The 20,936-nt window shown below is 39.0% G+C and overlaps 1 protein-coding gene across 3 annotated transcripts; it reads left to right on the forward strand.

Moving 5' to 3' along the window:
- Nucleotides 1-1,924: 1,924 nt before the first annotated feature.
- On the forward strand, nucleotides 1,925-19,139 carry txlnba (taxilin beta a). Of its 3 annotated transcripts, none has more exons than XM_042389601.1 (11): nucleotides 1,925-1,984; nucleotides 10,343-10,547; nucleotides 10,683-10,755; nucleotides 11,837-11,922; nucleotides 12,186-12,356; nucleotides 12,728-12,922; nucleotides 13,731-13,850; nucleotides 15,624-15,698; nucleotides 17,045-17,137; nucleotides 17,391-17,486; nucleotides 17,707-19,139. In XM_042389601.1, exons 2-11 carry the CDS (start codon nucleotides 10,350-10,352, stop codon nucleotides 18,649-18,651), a joined length of 2,052 nt encoding a protein of 683 aa, XP_042245535.1. In that variant the 5' UTR covers nucleotides 1,925-1,984; nucleotides 10,343-10,349; the 3' UTR covers nucleotides 18,652-19,139. The 3 variants fall into 3 exon arrangements, with proteins under 3 accessions (XP_042245535.1, XP_042245536.1, XP_042245534.1); XM_042389602.1 differs by lacking the exon at nucleotides 1,925-1,984 and adding an exon at nucleotides 7,495-7,607; XM_042389600.1 differs by lacking the exons at nucleotides 1,925-1,984; nucleotides 15,624-15,698 and adding exons at nucleotides 7,530-7,607; nucleotides 15,746-15,820.
- Nucleotides 19,140-20,936: the final 1,797 nt, after the last annotated feature.

Below are 20,936 nucleotides of genomic sequence, written 5' to 3' on the forward strand. Positions count from 1 at the left end.
AAGAAACTGAGGAAAGTGAATGACGAGAGAGGATGTGCCATCTTTAGAGGGCTGAGCCAGGGCAATCTAATCAGCAGTAATACCATTTGACCCATTCAGCGGTTTGATTAAGGAGCCATTTGCAGAAGCAATCAAAGAAAAGCAACGGCGTGGATGTTCCTCCATAACTCTCTTGCCTTCACTGCAATTGATTGATTATTTTAACATCGCCCATTTGGTTCACGCTTTCATGGAAAGACATTTCCAGAACGACAAGTGCAGACACAATTAGAATATCAGAGAGAGAGAAGTCAACCAGTGAAGAACTAAACTAACTGTCTTAATTGAGTGAGCACCATGTTCAACAAGGAACTTCATGGCCGTTTACATACAGTCAGGGTAATGTCGCCAAGAAAGGTTTACCATTGTGATACGTACTGTAGGATAAAGTTTAACTACTCTGTGTGCAGGAATTTGTGGCTTGAAAGCGCCAGTTAAACCAATATTTGACTTGATTGTCAAAAACAGCACTTTGGGGCCATATTTATCAAGCTTCCCAGAAGAGGAAATCACTCCCAACAGGCCAAAGATTCTCAGAGTGACACATTTTTGGTCCCACTTTGGGACTATTAACTTAGGAGATCACTCCTATCTCGGTAGATATTTAGTTGCTCAGAATCAACATTGTTTTTTTAAAATCATGACCACGATCATCCCCCAATCTTAACCACTTGGTTATTATTGTAACCATGACAACAAAAGTCTCCTAGCCTTAAGAAATAAGTCATTTTAACCCATACCATGATGTTTCCCTGAACCTAACCAAACTTTAGCCAGAGTGCTGTCACATCATAAAATATTTATTTCTCAACAGTGATGTGTGACGGTTTTGGAAGGCACAGAGATTTGTACAGCTCATAGGTGTGTCCGATCAGCTCTAGAGTTCATGGACTAACCATGTGTTTTGTTGCTTAATATGGAGGACTTGCTGTCCATGTAAGCCTCTTTCTTGGTCATCAGGAACAGTTGGGATTCAGTGTCTTTAAAACACATTTTGCCAGACAGGAACATTAACATTGCCTGGTTCTGCCAAACCCTGAATTACATTCAATGACAACATATTTACAGTATAAATCTTTGTATACTACCTCTGTATGCTTGTTTTCACGGTTTATTGTGTATTTGGATTCCCATTAGTTGTTACCAAGGCAACAGCTACTCTTCCTGGGGTAAGAGCATAAATGTATATACATGCTTTCACATACATGCATACATAAATCTAATTACAGCACTAACCTTACCCTCTAAGTAAAACATTATAAACATTACAAAAACCTAATACAATTTCAACAAAACCATGTAAAACTCTTTCTCCATACATCTCTCTTTATGTATACATATACTGTATATGCATACACACACTTATTTACACATACCGTACATACTTACTAACAAGCAGTGTCTATGACCATGCTTAACAAATGCTTTGAGCTACAAATTTCACAAAACCAATGAGTTGATAAGAAGCCAAATGTTAATCCGGTCTCTTGCTACATCAAGGACTGCTTTGGCACCGAACGTTGGCATTTGACATAAATTGAGATGTGTAGAGTCGATACTGGGCTGAGATTGTTTACTGTTAGACTGAAATGCCATTTTATTTCACTTCATTATCACAGCCCGTATATAAAGATGGGTGTAGCGAGGTGTGACGTCACCCGTTGGTTTCATTGGAGCCAGTCTAAAGCCCAGAGTTGCAGCTTATGGTTGGCGCCATCTTTTCTGTTTTGAGCCAGGACTTTCCAAATAAGGAGTGCCGGGTGTTGCCTCTACCTCGAACTGAAGCTAATTCTAGCTTACTGGGAACACCGAGTGCTGCATATTTGCGCTAATGTTAGCTACTTTATCTAAATTGTGCTAACAGGGCAGTAGCATTAAACTTACTGAAAAATATTGTGACAACAGTCTGGCTCAGTGTGATTCCCGGAGCCGGAGAGAGCAGCAGGTGAGCCAACTGTCAACCACAGCTGTCAATCAACATCGCCCACACGGCAGACATCAAAGCTACTTCACAAACTCTATTTGATCTGCAGAGTCCCTCTCAGTGTTTAAGAGAAGACTAAAGACTACGCTCTTCCATGCATCTATGCACTCTATGCATTGCATCCGTGCACCGCATGTTGGCATCTGCGTCCTTTTAGACTCAAACTTTGCTTTATGGCACTTACTTGTGTTGTTCTCTCCTGACTAGATCCCTGCTGTACGTGTACGTCGCTTTGGATAAAAGCATCTGCTAAATGAAAAATTGTTGTAATTGTAACTGTAAGTCTTTAGATCTTATTAACAGAGCAATAATTTCCAAAATCACCACCAGCACACTTATTAGAGAGCCTAAATTTAGAAATTGAGACCATAATGAAAAATAATTGGGAAACAGCCATCATTGAGCACATCACCAGACGTATTTGGATCGAGATGTAGGCAGTGATTTGGACATCATCTTGGGTATAAAGAGAAAATACCAGGAACATGTTTCAGCTTTTCAGAGAGACGAATGAAAGAAAAAAAGCCTCATTGAGAAAACCCATTGAGTTACAGAAGCATGGCTAACAAAAGTCTAGCAAGGTGAGGACACAGGTTTGCAGCTCTTTATAGAGAAGGACAGAGAACATATGACACAAAGAAAATGAAAGGTGAAGGAGACGAATACAGTCTGAAAGAAAGTGTACGGATCAGTCGTACTTTTTGTCTGTGAATGAGAAATTCCTCCTAAAAAAAAAAAAGTCCATGGCTGACAGAAAGACATTATCACCTCAGCAGCCAAAAAAAATAATCATTATCACACATTTCCTGTCTTGAAGTTTAATGCTCAAAGTGAAAGGTGAAAAATTCTGAAAGGACAGTATCACACAGCTACAAAAGAAAAAATAAATCTCATGCGTGTTATTAAAGAGACTTGGCTGCAGAGTGTACATTCCATTTCATTATTTCTTCTATATAGAAGAAACACAAAAGATAATGGAAGAGGAGGAAGAAGAGGAGGAAGAAGAAGAAGAAGAAGAAGAGGAGGAGGATGTCAGTAGACCAGTCAAATGTCAGAAGGCAGAGAATGAAAGAGACAGAAGAAAGAATGAGGCAATATATGAAAGGTGGAGGAAGAAAAGACAGACATAGAGAAGGGCAAGTGAGAGACAGAAATTGGCAAAGGAAAGATAGAAAAGAGGGAAGGAAAAAGGGCAGGAAGAAAGAGAGGGAAAGAAAAAAGAAAGAAGAAGGAAGGAGGAAAGAGATATTAAAAAAAATAAAGCAGGGAAACAAAGATAGATGAGGGAAGAAAGAAAGAAAATAATAAGAAGGAAAAGAAGAGAAAATGAGGGAAGGACAGGACGGTAGAGGAAAGAAGATGGGGGGGTAGAAAGAAGAAAAAAGATGAGAATGAGGAAAGAGAGGTAGGAAGGAAGAAAGAGAAGTGTAGAAAGATGACAAAACATAAAAGTGAATGAAGAAAGACGATAAAGGACAAAAGGAAAGAATTAAGGAAGAGAGGAAGGAAGGAAAGAAGAAAGGAAGAAAGGTTGGAGTGTGGTAAGAAAAAATAAGAAAATTAAAGGAAGGAAAGAAATAGAGGGAGGCAAAAAGAGGGAAAGGAACAAAGGAAAGAACTAAGGAAGGGAGGAAAACAAGGAAGGAAAGGAATGAAGAAAGGAAGGAAAAAGACAAAAGGGGAAGAAAGAGAAGTAGGGGGGAAGACACGAAAACGTAAGAGAGATAAGAAAGGAAGAGGTAAGAAGAAAAGAGGGAGCAAGTGAAAAAAAGATGAAAATTAAAGCAAGGAAAGAAATAGAGGGAAGAAGTAAGAGGTAAAAGGGAGGAAGGAAGGAAAGAGAGGAAGGAAATAAGAAGACAAGGAAGACAAAAAAGGGAGGGAAGAGAGGAAGGAAGGTGGGCGCATAGATGGAGGAAAAAATGTAAAAGGGATGAAAGAGACAAAAAAGGGCAAAAGAAGAAAGAAAGGAAATGGAAGAGAGAGGAAAAAGGAAGGAAGGAAGACAAAGGTATGGGAAGGATGAAAAGAAAGGGGGGTAAGGATAGAAGGAAATGAAGGAAGAGAAGAAGGAAAAGGGGAGTAAAAGTGTTGGAGTGATAAAGACATTGTGAGACAGAAATAAACTGAAAGATTGACAGAAAAAAAGTTTAAACAGAGAAATGAACAGAAGAGAGACTTAAAAAAGAGAAAAAAAAATGATTGGCAGAGAGTTAGAAGACAAACAGAGAGGAAAAGAAACCAAAATAAAGGAAAGAACGATTGAAGTGCGGGGAAGAAAGAAGACAGCAGCAGTGTGACAGAAGAAGATCAAAATAAAACACAGTAAGTATGGTTATTGAGTACGGAGCAAACTTGCTCACAGCGAGCAGCCGCGGATCTTTTACTTTTAGAAAGAACATCACACGGCGCTTTCACCACTGCTTATTCCTGGGAACTTATATTTTAAAAACGAGATCATAGTTGACTTTTGAAAGGAAGCTGCCGAGGGACTTTCACTTTGAGATCGGAGCGCTTTCTGACGGGTTAATCCCAGCTTTGTCTGTTTCCTCTAACAGAGAGCAACAGCAGTCTACACCAGACCTAAGCGGGAAGTTAAAGTGTTTCCACATTTCACAGTAAATGTTTGATTGTTGATATGTGGGGGGAATCCTTCTCCTCAGCAGCTCACGTGAGGCTTTCACCGTCTGTTCCTCTGCCTTTTTTTTATCTTATAAATATAAACCTGAAACTTCTGTTCACCAGCAACATGTTAGAAGCAAAACAGGAAGAAGTGATATTCATGCAGGATAAAGCTGCGGTGCATCAAATTGCTCGCTTCATTTGACAGCCGTTGCACGTTGGATGCACCGCAGTGCTGCTGCATCAAGAGGGGCTTGCTGCACAGCATGAAGCAAATTATGTTATTAAAACCAATCTGGAGTGCTGTGCTGTAATCAGGAGTTTTTCTTGTATGTGTGTGTGTGTGTGTTCATATACAGCACACTACTGCTCAAAGGTGAGTTGAAGAACAACAAAATGTTATATTGTGATACTGACAATATTTGACAGCTTTTCAGATGAAGATTTAACACAATGGATAATATAACAAGCTTTTAAAATACAACACATTGTTAAAGATGAAACCAGTGGTTTCCAACCTTTTTGGCTGTTGACGTCTTACAAAAAGCAGTTTGTAGATGTCTATGAGTTGTTAACAGCTCCACCAAATAGTGATTTTTCCCTCTAAACTTCTCACATGCTTTCATTTCAATAAATGTTCAAATGATCCAATATTTCACCAAAAATCAAAGATTAGAGAAAAAGTCCAAAAACTGAAAACAGATTTGTGTATCAGAACTTTGTTTTTTCTTCTTTCCTCTCCCATTAATCATCTCACGACCCCTCAGATTTATCTGCTGACTCTTTGGAGGGGCTTGACCCCTAGGTTGGGAACCACTGGACTAAACTAGCTAACTGTATATAAAGTAGTGTAAACTAGCTCCACCTCCAGCAGCTACAACAGTAACATGCTGCTATAACACTGATGCTTCACTATTAATAATCTAATGATGTCATATATAATAATATATCAGTCAGAGGGACCAAACCACTACTTTTACTGCAATACTTTAACTACATCAAGCTCATAATACTTATGTACTTTTACTTAAGTAGGATTTTTCATGCTTGTAATGGAGTATTTTTACATTGATGTATTGGTACTTTTACTTAAGTAAAGGATTTGAGTAACTTCTTCCACCACTGTGCATTTGATCTATCTAACATCCTCTGAAAAAAGAAGAGTGTCCACTTGTTTGAGCTTCTCCTCTCTTGGAGATTCAGATCACCAAAGGTCAGGTCTAATAGGGTGAGAAATTATTTCATCTCTCATGTCATCAAACTGATATTAATATTCAGGATGAAACAGCTGATGATCAGTTTTCCATATAATGATCGTGTTATAGATGATACAGGGTCAGATGTCTGGTTATGTTGTGACTGATGTATGTTTTTTTTAATGTGAGCTGTTTTGTAATATGTTTTATATATTTATTATGTTTCATGTTCAGGTCCACCTACCCCTCAACCTTCGTCTCATCGCTACCTGAAGCAACACGCCTCCACCAACACAGCCCGTCGCGCTGTTTTAACACACATTTTTAACATCCAGTGTGTATGAGAGGTGGGGGGGTGGAGTGTCTGCGTGTGTGTGTGTGAGTTGTCTTCAAATGTGTGTGAGTGAGACAAATTGAAATACAGTGTGTTTGTGTGTGTCTGTGTGAGTGTTAGTTGTGTGAAAGGCAAGAAAGGACAAGTGTGGGTGTGTGTGTGTGTGTGTGTGAATGAGTGACACACAGAAGAGCTGAGTGACTGAAATGAATGTTCGACACTCTCTTACACACACACACATGCACGCACACGCTCACACTCCTGCAGGTGAACATGGTGCTTTGCTGCATTTCATCAGGCTGGTATTGAAGCAGGCTGACGGCTCGCTGCTGCCACCAGCTGGTCAACACCAGAGCACACTTCATATTACAGTAACACCACCTCCTCTAGTCCCATCTGTTACAACCTGGAAAGAGTAATGGAAACATTAACGCTTGTGTAATCAGACAGTTATCACCATTTATTTATTACAAGCTGAATATGATTCTATCCAGGTTTCTGATCGTCTGTGTCCAGTTGTGTCTTAATTTCTCAACATCTCAGACACTCGTTTCTCCACCGACGGAGAACGTTGAGAAACATTTACATGCAACAGTATCCTGGTTTCTATCGGAGTACTCCAGGGAGCATATCCAGGTTTCTAAAACCAGGATATAATGTTTACATGTGCAACACATGACCAGAATACTCCGAAAACCTGATCATAACCAGGATACTGGTGCGCCTCAATGGAAAAGGGCTGCATATGTAGACAAATCAGAGAAATGAATACAACAAAAAGTTTACTTCCAAAAGTATTCAAGGGCATGTATCTTTGCATGACTTACAGTTCTCATACTGGCCCTTTATGGCTCTTTTTTACTTGTCATGTCATTGTAAACTCAAGACTTTTGTCCTTGTTGGGATCCTGTTTTTCCAGTGATCTGATTGGTCAGAGGTTGAGCAGGTTAGCTGTTCAGCATAGGTTACCATGGTGATTTACCCCAGTTAAAAGTGAGCTAGTTTCATGATATTGGAAAATATGAGTTAAGTCCAAAGATAGCTGCCAGTACACTAAACTTGCTTCATGGCCCTTATGATCTGTACAGATACAGTGAGGTCATATTGTGCTTCAGAGCATCAATACTTTAAAATCTCTGTCTTTTAAATCATTTAAATTAATCAAATATCAGGCAGAAAAGTCTGTCCTCCCTGTATCCACAGTCCCACACTCTTGCATAAGCACACACACACACACACACACACACACACACACACACACACACACACACACACACACACTCATGTGTCCCTGAGCTCAGAGTGTGAGCTGAGCCTCTCAGGTTATTTTGGGGGTCAGCTGTCAGCAGGACCCTCCTCCTCCTCTCTCTCTTTCCTTCCTCTGCCTTTCTCTGTCTGTTCTTCATCTCTTCTCTTTCACTCCACTGATCCGGTAAGACTCTTTTTCATTCTGTACGCTGCTAAATAATCAGTTGTGTCAGTAAAGTGTCTATTTGTGTTTGCCTTCATGTTGTGTTTTAGCCAAAATGTAGCAATAAAAGTGTTTTTTATTGCTTTTATGCTCTTTCAACTTTCCCCCAGTGGACTTTTTAGGAAGAAGTAACTTTTTTTTTGTTTTGTCGGACACTAAATTGGCAGAGAAATACTTATCTTGTGCTGCACTGATTTGCTTTACTGTATAATATTAACTTAAGGTACTAACTCAGTAAAAGCACATGGAGAGTTTCCATCATGGTGGCCATTGCGCAATAAATTGCTTCGTCATGGCCAGTCTGTAAATCTTCACCCACGTCAATAAAAATAATCTGTCCTCACCTCAGCGTTTCACGTTTTCTGAGGAAACGACTGTTGATTGGCTGCGTGACACAGTGGGTGGAGCCTAATTTTGTCTTTTGGGGGATTTATTACAGCGGCGGTGTGTATGACATGAAGCAGGTAGACGGATATTGTAACACACATGTAACATTTTGCTTATTGTATGTGTGTGTTCAATATATATATGTGTGTGTGTGTGTGTGTGTGTGTGTGTGTGTGTGTGTGTGTGTGTGTGTGGCTGTATCAAGCAGTTCTACCATATTTGGACACTCTCAGAATAGATGAGACTACAACAGGTGTCGTCTGGTGTGTGTGTGTGTGTGTGTGTGTGTGTGTGTGTGTGTGTGTGTGTGTGTGTGTGTGTGTGTGCGCATGCGTTTTTGTTACCTCATTAGGACTTTTTCCAGTATAAACACCAACCTTGTTGGGACCAGTAGTCTTCATGGGGACCAGAGCCCAGTCCTAATGAGGCAAAACGTCATTTCTGAGGTCCTGGTTAAGATTATGGGTTAGGCATGAATTGATTATGGTTATTGTGATTATGGTTTAGATTAGGCTGTCCACAATGAATGGAAGTCAATGCAATGTCCTAACAAGGATAGCTGCGCGAAGTTGAGTGTGTGTGTGTGTGTGAGTGTGAGTGAGTGTGTGTGAGTGGGGGTTGGCTGGCTCACACAGCTAATTTTAACTCGACAGATACAAAAACGTTGGCAGCCGGCATGTTGTGACAGAGCTGTGAGGATAAACAGACACTGAATACCTTCTACAAGCCTCCATGTCTCCTATAAAATGCTTTTACATGCTACTACACTGCAACATGCTTTGAAGTGAACGTAATGAAGGAAAAAAAATGTTTCTGCCAAGAATTGCAAACATGTTGATAGTGAATGCACGAGTAAAACGTTTGAGACCGTCCTCCCAGGAAAAACCACACAACAGGTGGTAAAGTCTGTCGCCCACTAACGAGGTATAGTTGAGTTTGAGTGACAGATGCCATCTAGTGGTGTAGTAATAGTAGTATGGTAATTATGAGCCGGAGCAGCGGTGCAGTTCAGATGATGTATATACATGTGGACAGATTCAGAGGAGGAGGGTTGGATGGAGCCATTAAACAAACAGTGGACTCTGCCAGAGGAGACCGCTGTTTGTTTCCTGTTTCCAACTGCGAGGCGGGACTGTTTTTTAAGAGCAGTAATAATGATCATCACCTAAATATAACTTTGTGGTTATTATTGTAGCCATGACGACAAAGGTGGCCCAACTTTAAGGAAGCAGTAACTTTAACCCACACCACATGTTTCTCTAAATTCAAAATATCTGCTTGTTTAATTTGGAGGACTTGTTGAAATGTTCACATGTTGACACAGTATCCGAGCTTACTTGTCTTGTGCAGAGGGCTGTGAAGGTTATAGGGAGGGACGGAAAACATTCTCTTCAAGTTATATTTTATGTGAGATGTCTGTGCTTAGAGAGGCAGAGAAAATAATCAGTGAACTCTCTCACAGTCTTTATTCTGAATGTGAGCGTTGGCCGATGGTTTAAGGTATCAAAATGCAGACTGAAGTGTTTTAAAAACTGATTAATCCCATCATCCATTATTTAAAAGAGCAGCAGTTAAATACTGTTTTAGTTACATGGTCACAGAGATACAGATACAGGTTGACAGATCTACACTGTGCAATACTTTAGTTGTTGGTCGCATGTTGAACGGGCAATACTGTGCTACTAGCGCAATATTATTTTACTGGTTTTATAAGCTGTTGTGGTTTCATCGATTTCCTTGTTCTTTTTATGTATGTGTATATGTGTGTTTGGGAGATACAGTAAATGTTTTGTGATGCAGCAACGTTGAGCCCAAGAAAAAAGTTCCTTAAGTATATTTCATCATATTTTTTTTTCTCAAAATATCCAATCTTGCAGTATAATATCAGCTCGTAACTTTTTTATGGTAATGTTTAAACTCTAGCAATTTGTTTAAGGTTAGGTTAGGTTAGCTTGTTTATTAAAGATCCTCTTCAGACATTCTTTAAAACATATAAAAATACTCTACTTGGAATAATGATTTGTGTCTGATGAAGTTTTCCACCAAAAAAAGTTCAATTACCTGGTTAGAAATTCTTAAAACAACATGTGACTTGAAGCAGAAAAACAAAAATACACTCAAAACTGTACAATAAGTGTTAAATCATTATCTTGTTTCTTTTCTCTGCTAGAGGTTATATACTGTATAAAACACTTTTAGTTTTATTGTTTCTACATGAAGTTCTTCAGACCCTATCAACAAAAAAATTTAAAGAGATGAAAGTGATGCCTCTAGACTGAAATATGAATCTCTCTGTCCTTTATTCTCAGACCTCTGATGATGGAGACATCAGCGAAAGTAGTGGCCCCCAAGCCGGACGTTGTGTCTTCCTCCTCAGACTCCGACAGCGCTGAAGTTGAGACGACGGCTCCGCCTGCGGCCTCCGACTCCTTCGACCCGATGGAGGAGTTCAGCAGACGCCTGGAGAACATCATCAACACCCACGGCTCTGCAGCCAGCCTCCTGGACAAACAGGTGGGAAAGGTGACGTCTACCTGAGTTACACATAAACTTTACACAACCTGAACATTCATCTCAATGAATCCCGATGACACACAGAGATGTATGAGGGCATGTAAACTGAGTTTTATATTGTTTTGAATGTAACAGAGCGTGGTGGAGGCAGAGATGGAAAAGATGAAGGAGGAGGCAAAAGATGACATCACCGTTACCATGGAGAAAGGTGAGGCCGGAAGATGCTAACATTTATTATTTATGTACACAAAAAGGAACAGTGAGTTCATTGAGTTTAATTCAGTGAAGCTTTATTGCTGAATTGAAAACATGGATTGAAAACAGTGTAATGATTTTAAGGTAAATGGATAAAAACACAGAATACTTTTATATTAATTGTTTTTGTGTGTGTTGCAATGAGATATGGATGATGAAATATGACATTCATAAGTAAAGTGTGAAAACTAAAAAAAAATAATAAATACATGAATAAATATGGAAAATAAGACACAATATGTGGAATGAAACAAGTAGTATAATGCTCATTTTCATTATAAATTAATCTGGGGGTTGTTTTTTTCAATTAGAGGCCACAGTAATGTGTTGGAACCAGAAAATATTTGGCATTTTTGCTTGAAGAATGATTAAAACTTGAAAAAAACGATTCATCCTCACAGCTCCAAAGTAGTTGAAGGATTTGTGAGATGAGTCAAGGGGACTCCAGGGCTGCTAGCCAAACCTGAAGATAACTAATTAGATTTGGTTTTTGGGTTTTTAAAGGAACCTCTGAACTCCAACTTGGCATCAACAAAACAGGATCTGTTCTCAATAGCTCGGTTCTTCTGGCAAAAACGCTTCCCACTCTGTCAAGAACAAGCTGTTCTTTGTTAGCAGCTCATTTTTAGATGTAGAGAACAAAAAGCTTGTAGTGATGATGAGAGTTGGCATCTTCATCGTCCTCTGCAGCAGCTCGTTTCTCATGAACTTCCATCTGATCTCTGGCTCTCATATCAGCCCACCCACCAAAAATCCATCAGTAATAAAATAAAAAGGAGTGTCGACATAAAAAGGAAGAAAAATGGAAAATCTGTGTCTGTTAAACATTTAAAAAACTAAATATCTCAATCAAAAAGCACCTCAATATTCTCTTGCATGTTCCGCAACATCAGTTCCACCAAGGAGAGTTTGGAGGGAGAGGAAAGCCCAGAACTTTAGGGGCGAAACTGGAAAAATTTATATTAAAGTTTATATCTCAGGCAGTCCATATGAGTTCAGGCTCTACATCTCCTGTTTCTCTCTCTCATCCACAGAGGTTTCTGTCATCATGCAGAGTCTGAACGAACTCTCCTCCCCAGAGAAGAAACTGGAAGATCTGGTCAGAAAATATGCTGAAATGGTGAGAATATTTTTAAACAGATGCAGAGGCTTTTAACAGCTGAGACATTTGCAACATTTCTTTGATCGTTTGACCTTTAAAATTAGAAAGAAAACACACATTGCCTACAAATAAATCCAGCAACTTTATTTTAGATGTAAAAGCACCAAAAAACAAACTAATTATGCTGTTGCTGTCATTAATAATTACAGCCATAACACAGCATAAATAAGTGTTTCTTTTTCCCTGTGTGTGTGTGTTTGTGTGTGTGTGTGTGTGTGCAGACGGTCCTGCGGCGCTGTGATGAGAAGAAGCTGTGTGTTCAGCAGCAGAAGTTGTCCGTCCTGCTGGAGCAGCAGCAGCAGCTGCAGGCTGAGTGTCGCAGCGGCATCGTAGCTCGCAGGGACCTGGAGACTCTGTGCAGAGAGCTGCAGGGATACTACAGCGTGTTGAGGGTACGTGTTAGAGGTCTGCTCGGGGCTAAAAACTGTCCTGTCTCATGGGTGGAAACAGGAAATGAACAGCAGTCTCCTGTTAAAACGTCCACCGTTGGGTTAATACCTCCATCCACCCCTCCTCCTCCTCTGGATGAGGAAATCTGTCCTAGAAACCTTTAAAACAGCACCAGTTCTCCGTTTTTGGCCGACTGACATTATGACCTATTGTAACGTTTTCTCAGAGGAACAGTTTCCTTTTGTGCAGGAAGTAAACGTCCTGCAGGCCAATCTGACACTCTGAAATGAAGAGATAATAAAGTCACAATGAAACCCCTTTTTTCTTTTAACATAATGCTCTCCGTCCATTGTTCCCTGCCTACCTCCCCCAGGAGGAGAGTCTTCAGAGCAGCAGGGACGATGAGAGGAAGAGGAACGAGATCACCGGCCACTTCCAGAAGACGCTGGTCGACATCCAGGCTCAGATTGAGCAACACAGCTCCCGAAACACCAAACTGTGCCGCGAAAACATCATCCTGACCGAAAAACTGGAGAGTCTCATGAAACAGTGCGAGACGAGGGAGCAGGTGAGTAAGGTCAAAGGTCAAATGTGTTAAAGCTTCGTAGATGAGAAAAACTTTTAACGATATATTAACAAAATATTGATCAAAGTAAATACTAGAGCTGCAATAATGAGTTGAATAATTGATTAGCTGATTGAAAGAAAAATAATGGGCGACTATTTTGATAACTGATTAATCGTTTAATTAGTTTCAGGACTCTTCTTGTTTGTAATTATTTGTTTTCTGTGACAAGACACATGAAGATGTGATGTTGAGTTTAAGGACATTGTGACGGACATTTTTTAAAACTTTACTGGCATTTTATGGACAAACAATTGATTTAGAAAATACTAGTCAGATTAATTGATGATGAAAATTATCATTAATTGCTGTTGTTATACTGTGTATGAAATATTTACAAAAAACATTAGAGTATATACTCTACATAGTCTGCACACCAAGACGTATGCAGAAAGTATGATTTAACACACATGCATTAATAATATTTAATACGTAAGTAATATATTTATTTTTAATAATATTTTATTATTTATATGTATCAGAGGAGAGTCGAGTGCATTTCTCCACATTTAGGTAAATACTGTATATAGTTTCGACAAACCTTAAAACTCTAAACTGCAGAGCTGAATCAACAGAGAATTAATTATCAATTAGTTTGAGGATCAAATTTTATTGACCAAATAATGAATTATTTGCGTTATTAAACGGCAGGTTAATCAGTGATAATAATAATTGTTAATTTCAGCCCCTGCTGAACTCTGTCAGTTGTGTTTAACATTACTTCAGATTCTTTCTTCTTTTCTCTCTGCAGAATTTGGAAAAGATCAACAAACATCGCGACCTGCAGTGCCAACTGAGCGAAGCCAAACTGCAGCAGGCCAACGCTCTGCTGGCCAACGCCGAGGAGAAACACAAGAGAGAGAAAGAATACGTGAGTATGAACAAAGCGAAATACTCGATACGCAGAAGACGGATTGATAATGGTACAATGAGTTCTCCCAAAATATGAAGTATTTACTGAACAATATTTAGTTTTGGTAACTTTTATCACCATTCACATATAAGAACTGTAAAAACAAACAAAAAGTTATGTAAATTATGTATGTAAAATAGATGTTAAACAAAGTTATGTAAAAAACACAACATTTTTTGTAAACGTATGGTATGTCAAAGAAATGTTAAAGAAATGTATGTATGTAAAAAAAAAAGTATACATGGAAAAATATGTTAAAGGGGACTTATTATGCTTTTCCTTATTTTCAGTACAGTCAAATAAGTGTCAAAGTGTCAAATAATAAGGTAAACGTATGTAGAATTAATCCTTGTGAGCATAAAGCACCGACTTCAGACTGCTCTGAACACTCCAGTGTTTTTTTTCTACTTTCAGCCCGAGCCGACGTCAACTTGTGACTGACTTCTTTATATGCGACTTTTCCGCATTTTACCAACGAAAGTGCAGCTAAACAAGCTGCTGCTTGATTGTTGACATTGATCTTGTCTGATAATGAAGAGAAGAGAGAGAGAATTATAGGTTTGATAACAGACGGCGACGCAGCTACAAAGTCCAGGTGTTAAATCCGAGTATCACAACAAAAAAATACTTAATATTTACACACTCAAGTTTTCCACTGAAGAGCCCTGCTGGTCCCCACAGCAGCAAACAGTAGCGAGCACTGACTGAACAGAGCTTTAACAACTGAAATGATGAATGACCACTGATCAGAGTCTCGTTGCTCTGAGTAACCTGGAAGAAGCAGCAGAGGACGTAAACACAGCTCCTTCCTCAAACCTCTCAAAGCAACACGATCAGGCTGATATGCAGTGAATTTGCTTTTGAAATGCTATATGAGCAGCAGCAGCAGGCGTGCAGCAAAGTGTGAGCAGAGCACTGACGGCTTAAATACGCCGCAATGATTATAAGGGTGCGCTGAATATATGTTACAGTGAGAAGAGTACGGCATGTGAGTGGAGCCGCAGCTCAAGGTGGGCTGCCTGAACCAGCTCGTAGGCGTCACTTCATGTATGCAAAAAAAAAAGTCAAAAAAACATGCATCTATGCAAGAAAAATGTTTTTAAAAAGCTTATGTATGAAAAAAAATATTTAAAAAAACAAAAAGAAAAATGTTAAAAAACCTTACAGTATGTATGTCAAAACATTTTTGTCTTTTTTATTTCAAAATTGAAATAGAGGATAAGTCCCTTGAGATGCACCATCTCATTTCTGAAGGGTTCATTTTAAAAAAAAAAAAGTATGTATGAATGATTTATCTTATTCTATTTTAATTCATTTTTAAATTACTTTTAAACTGAATTGAATTTGCTCGTTTATTCCTTATTGATAACCTACTAGGCTACTGTTTATATCACATATTCAAATATTCACTATTCAAACATTCAATTTCTGATATCAGTCTTCATTAACGTCGACTTTTTGTACTGTTGTTGCCGTTTCATGTCATTTGATATTTGTTGAACTTCATTACAAGTTCATTCATGGACTACGATTGATCGTGAAATCAATTAAACTTGATTAATATTAATTTTGTAAACAAAATTTTGATTATTTTTGTAGAATCTGTATTTAACATCTGATGCTCAGTTGTAGTGGTTTCGTTATACATTTGTATTACTGTATGAACACTTTAGTAATTCTTAATGAATCAACATCCCCCAGTTTGACTGTACATTATCTCTGTCACCGTAGTTGCTTAGAGAGACGCTTGACAAAACAAGGAAATTCACCGAAATGAAGGAGCAGGAGCTGGCCCTAAAGAAGCAGGTAAAGAAGCGTCTTTAATGTGTCTCTGTTTGTTCTCTCCTAACCAGTTACTGGTTCAGGCTGCCGATTGGAAACTGCAGGCTCAGGCACTCAAAGAGCAGGACACTGTGATGCAGGCACAGGTGAATATTCACTGACCAGACTAACACGCTGACCACAAGGACAGGTAGCACATAACTGCAGGGTAGGGTTTAAATTACCGTAGTTACGGATAAACAAGGCTGTAGCTGGGATTTTGGATTTTAGAAAGTCGTTAAAACAAGCCTCATCCCATCAGAAAATTTAGAATCATTTCATTTTTAATTTATTACATTTTTCCATGTCATATGTAGTTAGTTATCTGCTCAATTAGATTGTCTGTAAATTGTATTACCCAACATACAGACACAGCTTCCTTGTCCACACAACCAGGGATATGGGATGTACAGTACTGTATGTGTAAATATTACAGAAAGTAAACCACTAAACACTTTTACTAACACTGTTACTAACACAGGTGGGCCCAAAGGACAAAATACATACAAAAGCAAAAGCACAAACATAATGGAAATATGCTACATATGAACAAACGCTACAAATTGTAAAACACAAGAGAAGTGTTAAAATTAAAGCACAGACATTAGAAAAATGCCCTTCAAATCCAAACGTACAAAAAATGCTTAAATATACACAAAAGTACTTTAATTTTTTGGTATTGTTTGTGTTTTCACTTTTGTATGTGTCCAAGTGCCATGATATTGTTACATAACCATGTCCAAAACATTTAAAAACATTAACATTTAAAGATCATTCTTGAGCTTTGAGAGTTGATCCCACCACATGGTTCATTTAGTGTCTGTGCATATATTATTAGGGGGGAGGGAGGGTCAGAGAAGGGGTAAGGCAATTTAATTTTATTTTTTGTTGAAGTCATATATTTTGAGAAAGCTGGGGAGTGTCTTTTAGTTTTTTCATACCCCAAATTTTGTTTTATCTAAGCTGTGTGCAAGCTTTATCATATAAAAAGGAGATGAAATAGTTTGATCAAAAAGATTGTTTTCATGAGCTGTAATAACTGTTTATTTTGCAGCTCTTTATCAAAAATAGATCATTTTGTCAATACTGAAGGGAGGGCACTGCAGGGTATAAGTGAATATAGGATCCAAAGAACATTTTTAAATCGCAGAAAAGAGTCTTGCAACGAAACGTTTAGCCAATAACTTCAATGCAGTCCCTTAGTCGCTGGTCTGGAGCTTGCAGTTGTATCATCCAATCATTTCTGGTGGCTGGTTGTAATTTCCCTTCATGACATTTCAGCCTGTTGTCCACCTTTCTGAAATGTTCATGCCTTTTCTGTCTGTCCACAGTTGCACCTCTACTCTCAGAAGTTTGAAGAATTTCAGGAGACGCTGGCCAAGAGCAACGAAATCTTCGCCCGCTTCAAGACAGAGATGGATAATGTAGGTGGTGACCACTGATATGTGAAGCCGTGTGGGTGTGAATGAGATGTTCCGGCGCCCACTAACTGGGACTAGTTTGTCTTTATATCCTCACATGTGAGATGCCAAATGTGTAAAAGTGAATGGAGTTAATAATTGAAAGAGGGTTATTGATTTTAATGAAAGAGAAGTGTTTCATAATTAATTTCTTCTCTGTATAGTACTATTTTCTTGTCCAGTTCTCTTCTAGTTTTAAATTCTTTCCCTCTTACAGATGTCAGAGAAGATGAAGAAACTGGAGAAAGAGTCGAACGTGTGGAAGACGAGGTTTGAGAACTGCAACAAGGCTCTGAATGATATGATGGAGGAGGTATGTTGATGATGTTTCCTCATAAATCTGAACTTCCTGTTGAGTTTTGAGAGTTTTCTTGAGTCTGATTGATCCAAATATCTATGACGGGGGAGTGTCTACTTGGCACTTGGCACTTGACTCTACCCAACCCAGTTAGAGTATAATTTTCTAGTTTTATTCTCATTGTATCTCACTCATTCGCTTCTCATTTTCCTCCTCCCTCCTGTTCCTGTTCCAGAGAGCTGAGAAAAATAAGGAGTACGACATGTTCGTACTGAAGATTCAGAAACTGGAGCTGTTGTGTCGTGCACTGCAGGACGAGAGGAAAATCCTCTATGACAAGATCAAGGATGTCCGCCACGCTAACTCCAACCTCCCATCAAGGATCTTGAGCAACTTGATGAACCACGATGAAACCGCCGTCACTGCGGATGCTGACAAATCTGTCCTGACCTCTGCGGAGCCTCAGGAGCCTCAGAAGGAGGACCCAGTCCTGACAGAGGACATGGCCCGACTGAATGCGGAGCAGGCCAAGCTGCAAGAGCTTGCTGACTCCCTGCTGGCAACACCCATCGACAATGATGAAGAGCAGGAGGATTTAGACTTTGAAGAAGACATTGTGGCTTCTGCATTTGCCCACTTCCACAACAAATCTAAGGCCAAACAGCAGGCAGCTGATGTCCAATCAGATGCAGCAGAATCAGTTCTCCCACAGGAAGGTAAAGCTGAAGAGGCTCAAAAGCCAGATGTGCCAACAGCTGAGGAGAAGACTTCTGAAACGACACCAACAGACCCAAAACCAGAGGCAGTAAAAGATGAATCACAAGTTGAGGTCAAACCAGATGAGGAGGTCCAGCAGCAGCACTCTGAAGAGACACCAGAGCCTGAGAAAATCCAGATCAATCCACCAACAGACAAAAAACCAGAAGCAGTAGAGATCCTGGAGGAGGCTGGTGAGGTCAAACCAGCGGTCAAAGAAGAAGGTGAGACAGTCCAGCAGCAACCGGAAGAACCTGCACAGGTAACAGAAGCAGCACCAACCAAGTCAGAGCCAGCTCCAGTCTCTGAAAACACGCCTCAAACCACCGCCGTTGCCTCCAACGCCAACTCCTCCAACGCCAACTCCTCCAAGAAGCAGGCGCCAAAGAAAAAGAAGAGGAGGAACGGCAAGAATGCTAACTAAACGTTAGGATGTGCTGACGGTGTGTGTGTTTGTGCGTGTGTGCGTGCGTGTGTGTGCGCGTGTGTGTGGTGTTATTTATACTTTGCCTGTGCACCTTTTGTAAAGGTTCAAATCTTTACTTTGCCTCAAGTGGTGCAGCTGAAGTGATTCATTTTCTCAAGAATCAATATCACCAGATGAGAACACACAAATAAACCAGCTGTATTTTACAGTTTAAATGTCTGAATGAACATTTAGTTTGGCAAGACAGAAGAGATTAAAGTTTTAACTGAACTCTAAGGATGTCTAAACTGAGATGAGCAAGCACTGAGAAAGATTTCTAGTCAGAAATATTAAATGTTAACAAAAGTGCCATAAAGAGTTTAAGTTTTGCCAGAACAAAATCATTGTTTGGTCTCTATGCCAGTGAAAATGCAGTGTCTCTTTTAAACCAGAAACCACAATGCACTTTGGCAACTCCAATAAAGTGATTTCTTTTGACAATTTTACATCTTGTGTGCTTTCCGATTTTTTTTGCATCCCAGTTATCCAAGATTTTTGGTAGCTTGAATATCCATATTTCTTTCATGTACACACACTGCTTTACTTATCAGGATCCAGATTGAAATAATAATAAAAATCTTATAATAATAAACCTTTGATAAACATGCTTTTAACTTGTGTCCATCACAGCGTTCCCACGGAGTATTTGTTGTGTGTGTCCTCAGAAATGAACGTTACCTGAAATGACCTGTGAGGCCGGTACAGTGTCTATAAAATCCATCTTGGAAGTTTTCATGTTTTGTCTGTTTTACATAATTTAATCAAAGTAGATTTACTGTAATTTTAAGTGACTTGGAAATTTTCTTGTCTCCGTCCCCTGACTTATGCTTTTCAATCACATTTTCTTTGAGTTGTTTAGAGTGTTTCTTTGTCTGCATGGTTTAGTCTTTGGCCATGATACTGTGAAGTTGGACCTTGCAGATACAGCTGGATTTATGCTACAATCAATTGAAACCACTGGACTAACTAATTACATGACTTCAAAAAAACACTTTCACGTATTCAAGGATTCAAGGAGGTTTATTGTCATTCCAGAACATGTTGGTACATGGAGGAAATGAAATTAGGTACTCAGGTCCCAGTTCAGAGAATAGCTTATGCATCCGGAGCTAGAGAAGCCACTGCACTGCTGCGTGCTGCCATGAGAACAAGTACAGTAAATGGAAATAAAGATACAGCAGAATAAAACAAATATTAACAAACAAGACAAAAATGAGTGGACAGAAAAGCAAACCAAATTCCAACTTTAACCATGAAAATAAGGCTTAACCCTCAAACAACGCTTTGAAGAAGCAAGGATTGGAAAAATATCCTTACTATCCAAAATATCCCCACTTGTCAGGTCTGAAACTCACATTGGTCCTCAAAAATTAGAAATTCAACACACATGGGCACAGATTAAAGTGTGGCCTACCAGTCTGGTCCATTACCAGATGATCTCAGTTTCAGAGAAATGCTGTGGAATAATAAAATACTCTAATACATTAACTGTTGCAAGCTTGGAAAGGTATTTCTGATGCTGCAATACAATTAAACATCCACTAGATGGAGGTATTTTCCTCCACGTGAATGGCTCTACACCAGCCTGATTATATTCAGAATGCAATACAACTCTTCAACCACTAGATGGAGACAGTGATCTTCATATTACATCTGTGTTGCATGAACATGGTTTTCAACGGTTTTTCAGGCCATTTGATTGGTTCATGATTTCCAGTTTTTGGACACACTTTGCATTCACATTTATTTTTGTGAACCTGTTTTTTCTTTCAATGAACTTCAGGAAACAGAAACACTAAAAATGTCAGAGTTTCTGTCTCATTCATCCTTTCTTGTGACACCAAAAAGAAACTTCAAAAAACACCAAACGCATTCATATAGGCTATTGTTGCTTATTTGTTCTGAAATCTAAACTCTATTTTAGTTTTGGTTTAGTTCATTATGATCTTGAAAACAAAATGTACTGTCATTGAATGGTAGATGTTCAAATTCCCATTTTTTCTGAGCACATTAACAACTTCTCAGTTTATTTGTGGACCTTTTGATTACATCACATGATCTTTATTAGCAGATAATGTCTGCTATTAAAGCACCGCAATAAAGCACTAAACTGGACATTTCTCACATTTAATGACACATTTTGATCAGATTACAAATAAGTGTGTTTGAATGTTTAACTCTTGCATTGCTCTGACAGTGGAGAGTTTTGGTGTCTAATAATGATATTTGCCACTGTAATGGGA

Source organism: Thunnus maccoyii, chromosome 17 (genome assembly GCF_910596095.1).
Source record: "Thunnus maccoyii chromosome 17, fThuMac1.1, whole genome shotgun sequence".
NCBI classification, from domain to species: domain Eukaryota; kingdom Metazoa; phylum Chordata; class Actinopteri; order Scombriformes; family Scombridae; genus Thunnus; species Thunnus maccoyii.

Excerpts from the sequence above, each read along its gene's own strand:
- txlnba (XM_042389601.1), top strand. The coding sequence starts at position 10,350 with ATGATGGAGACATCAGCGAAAGTAGTGGCCCCCAAGCCGGACGTTGTG. Across the intron at positions 10,756-11,836 it reads CACCGTTACCATGGAGAAAG|AGGTTTCTGTCATCATGCAG; the intron begins GTGAGGCCGGAA and ends TCTCATCCACAG. Across the intron at positions 17,138-17,390 it reads TCAAGACAGAGATGGATAAT|ATGTCAGAGAAGATGAAGAA; the intron begins GTAGGTGGTGAC and ends TCCCTCTTACAG.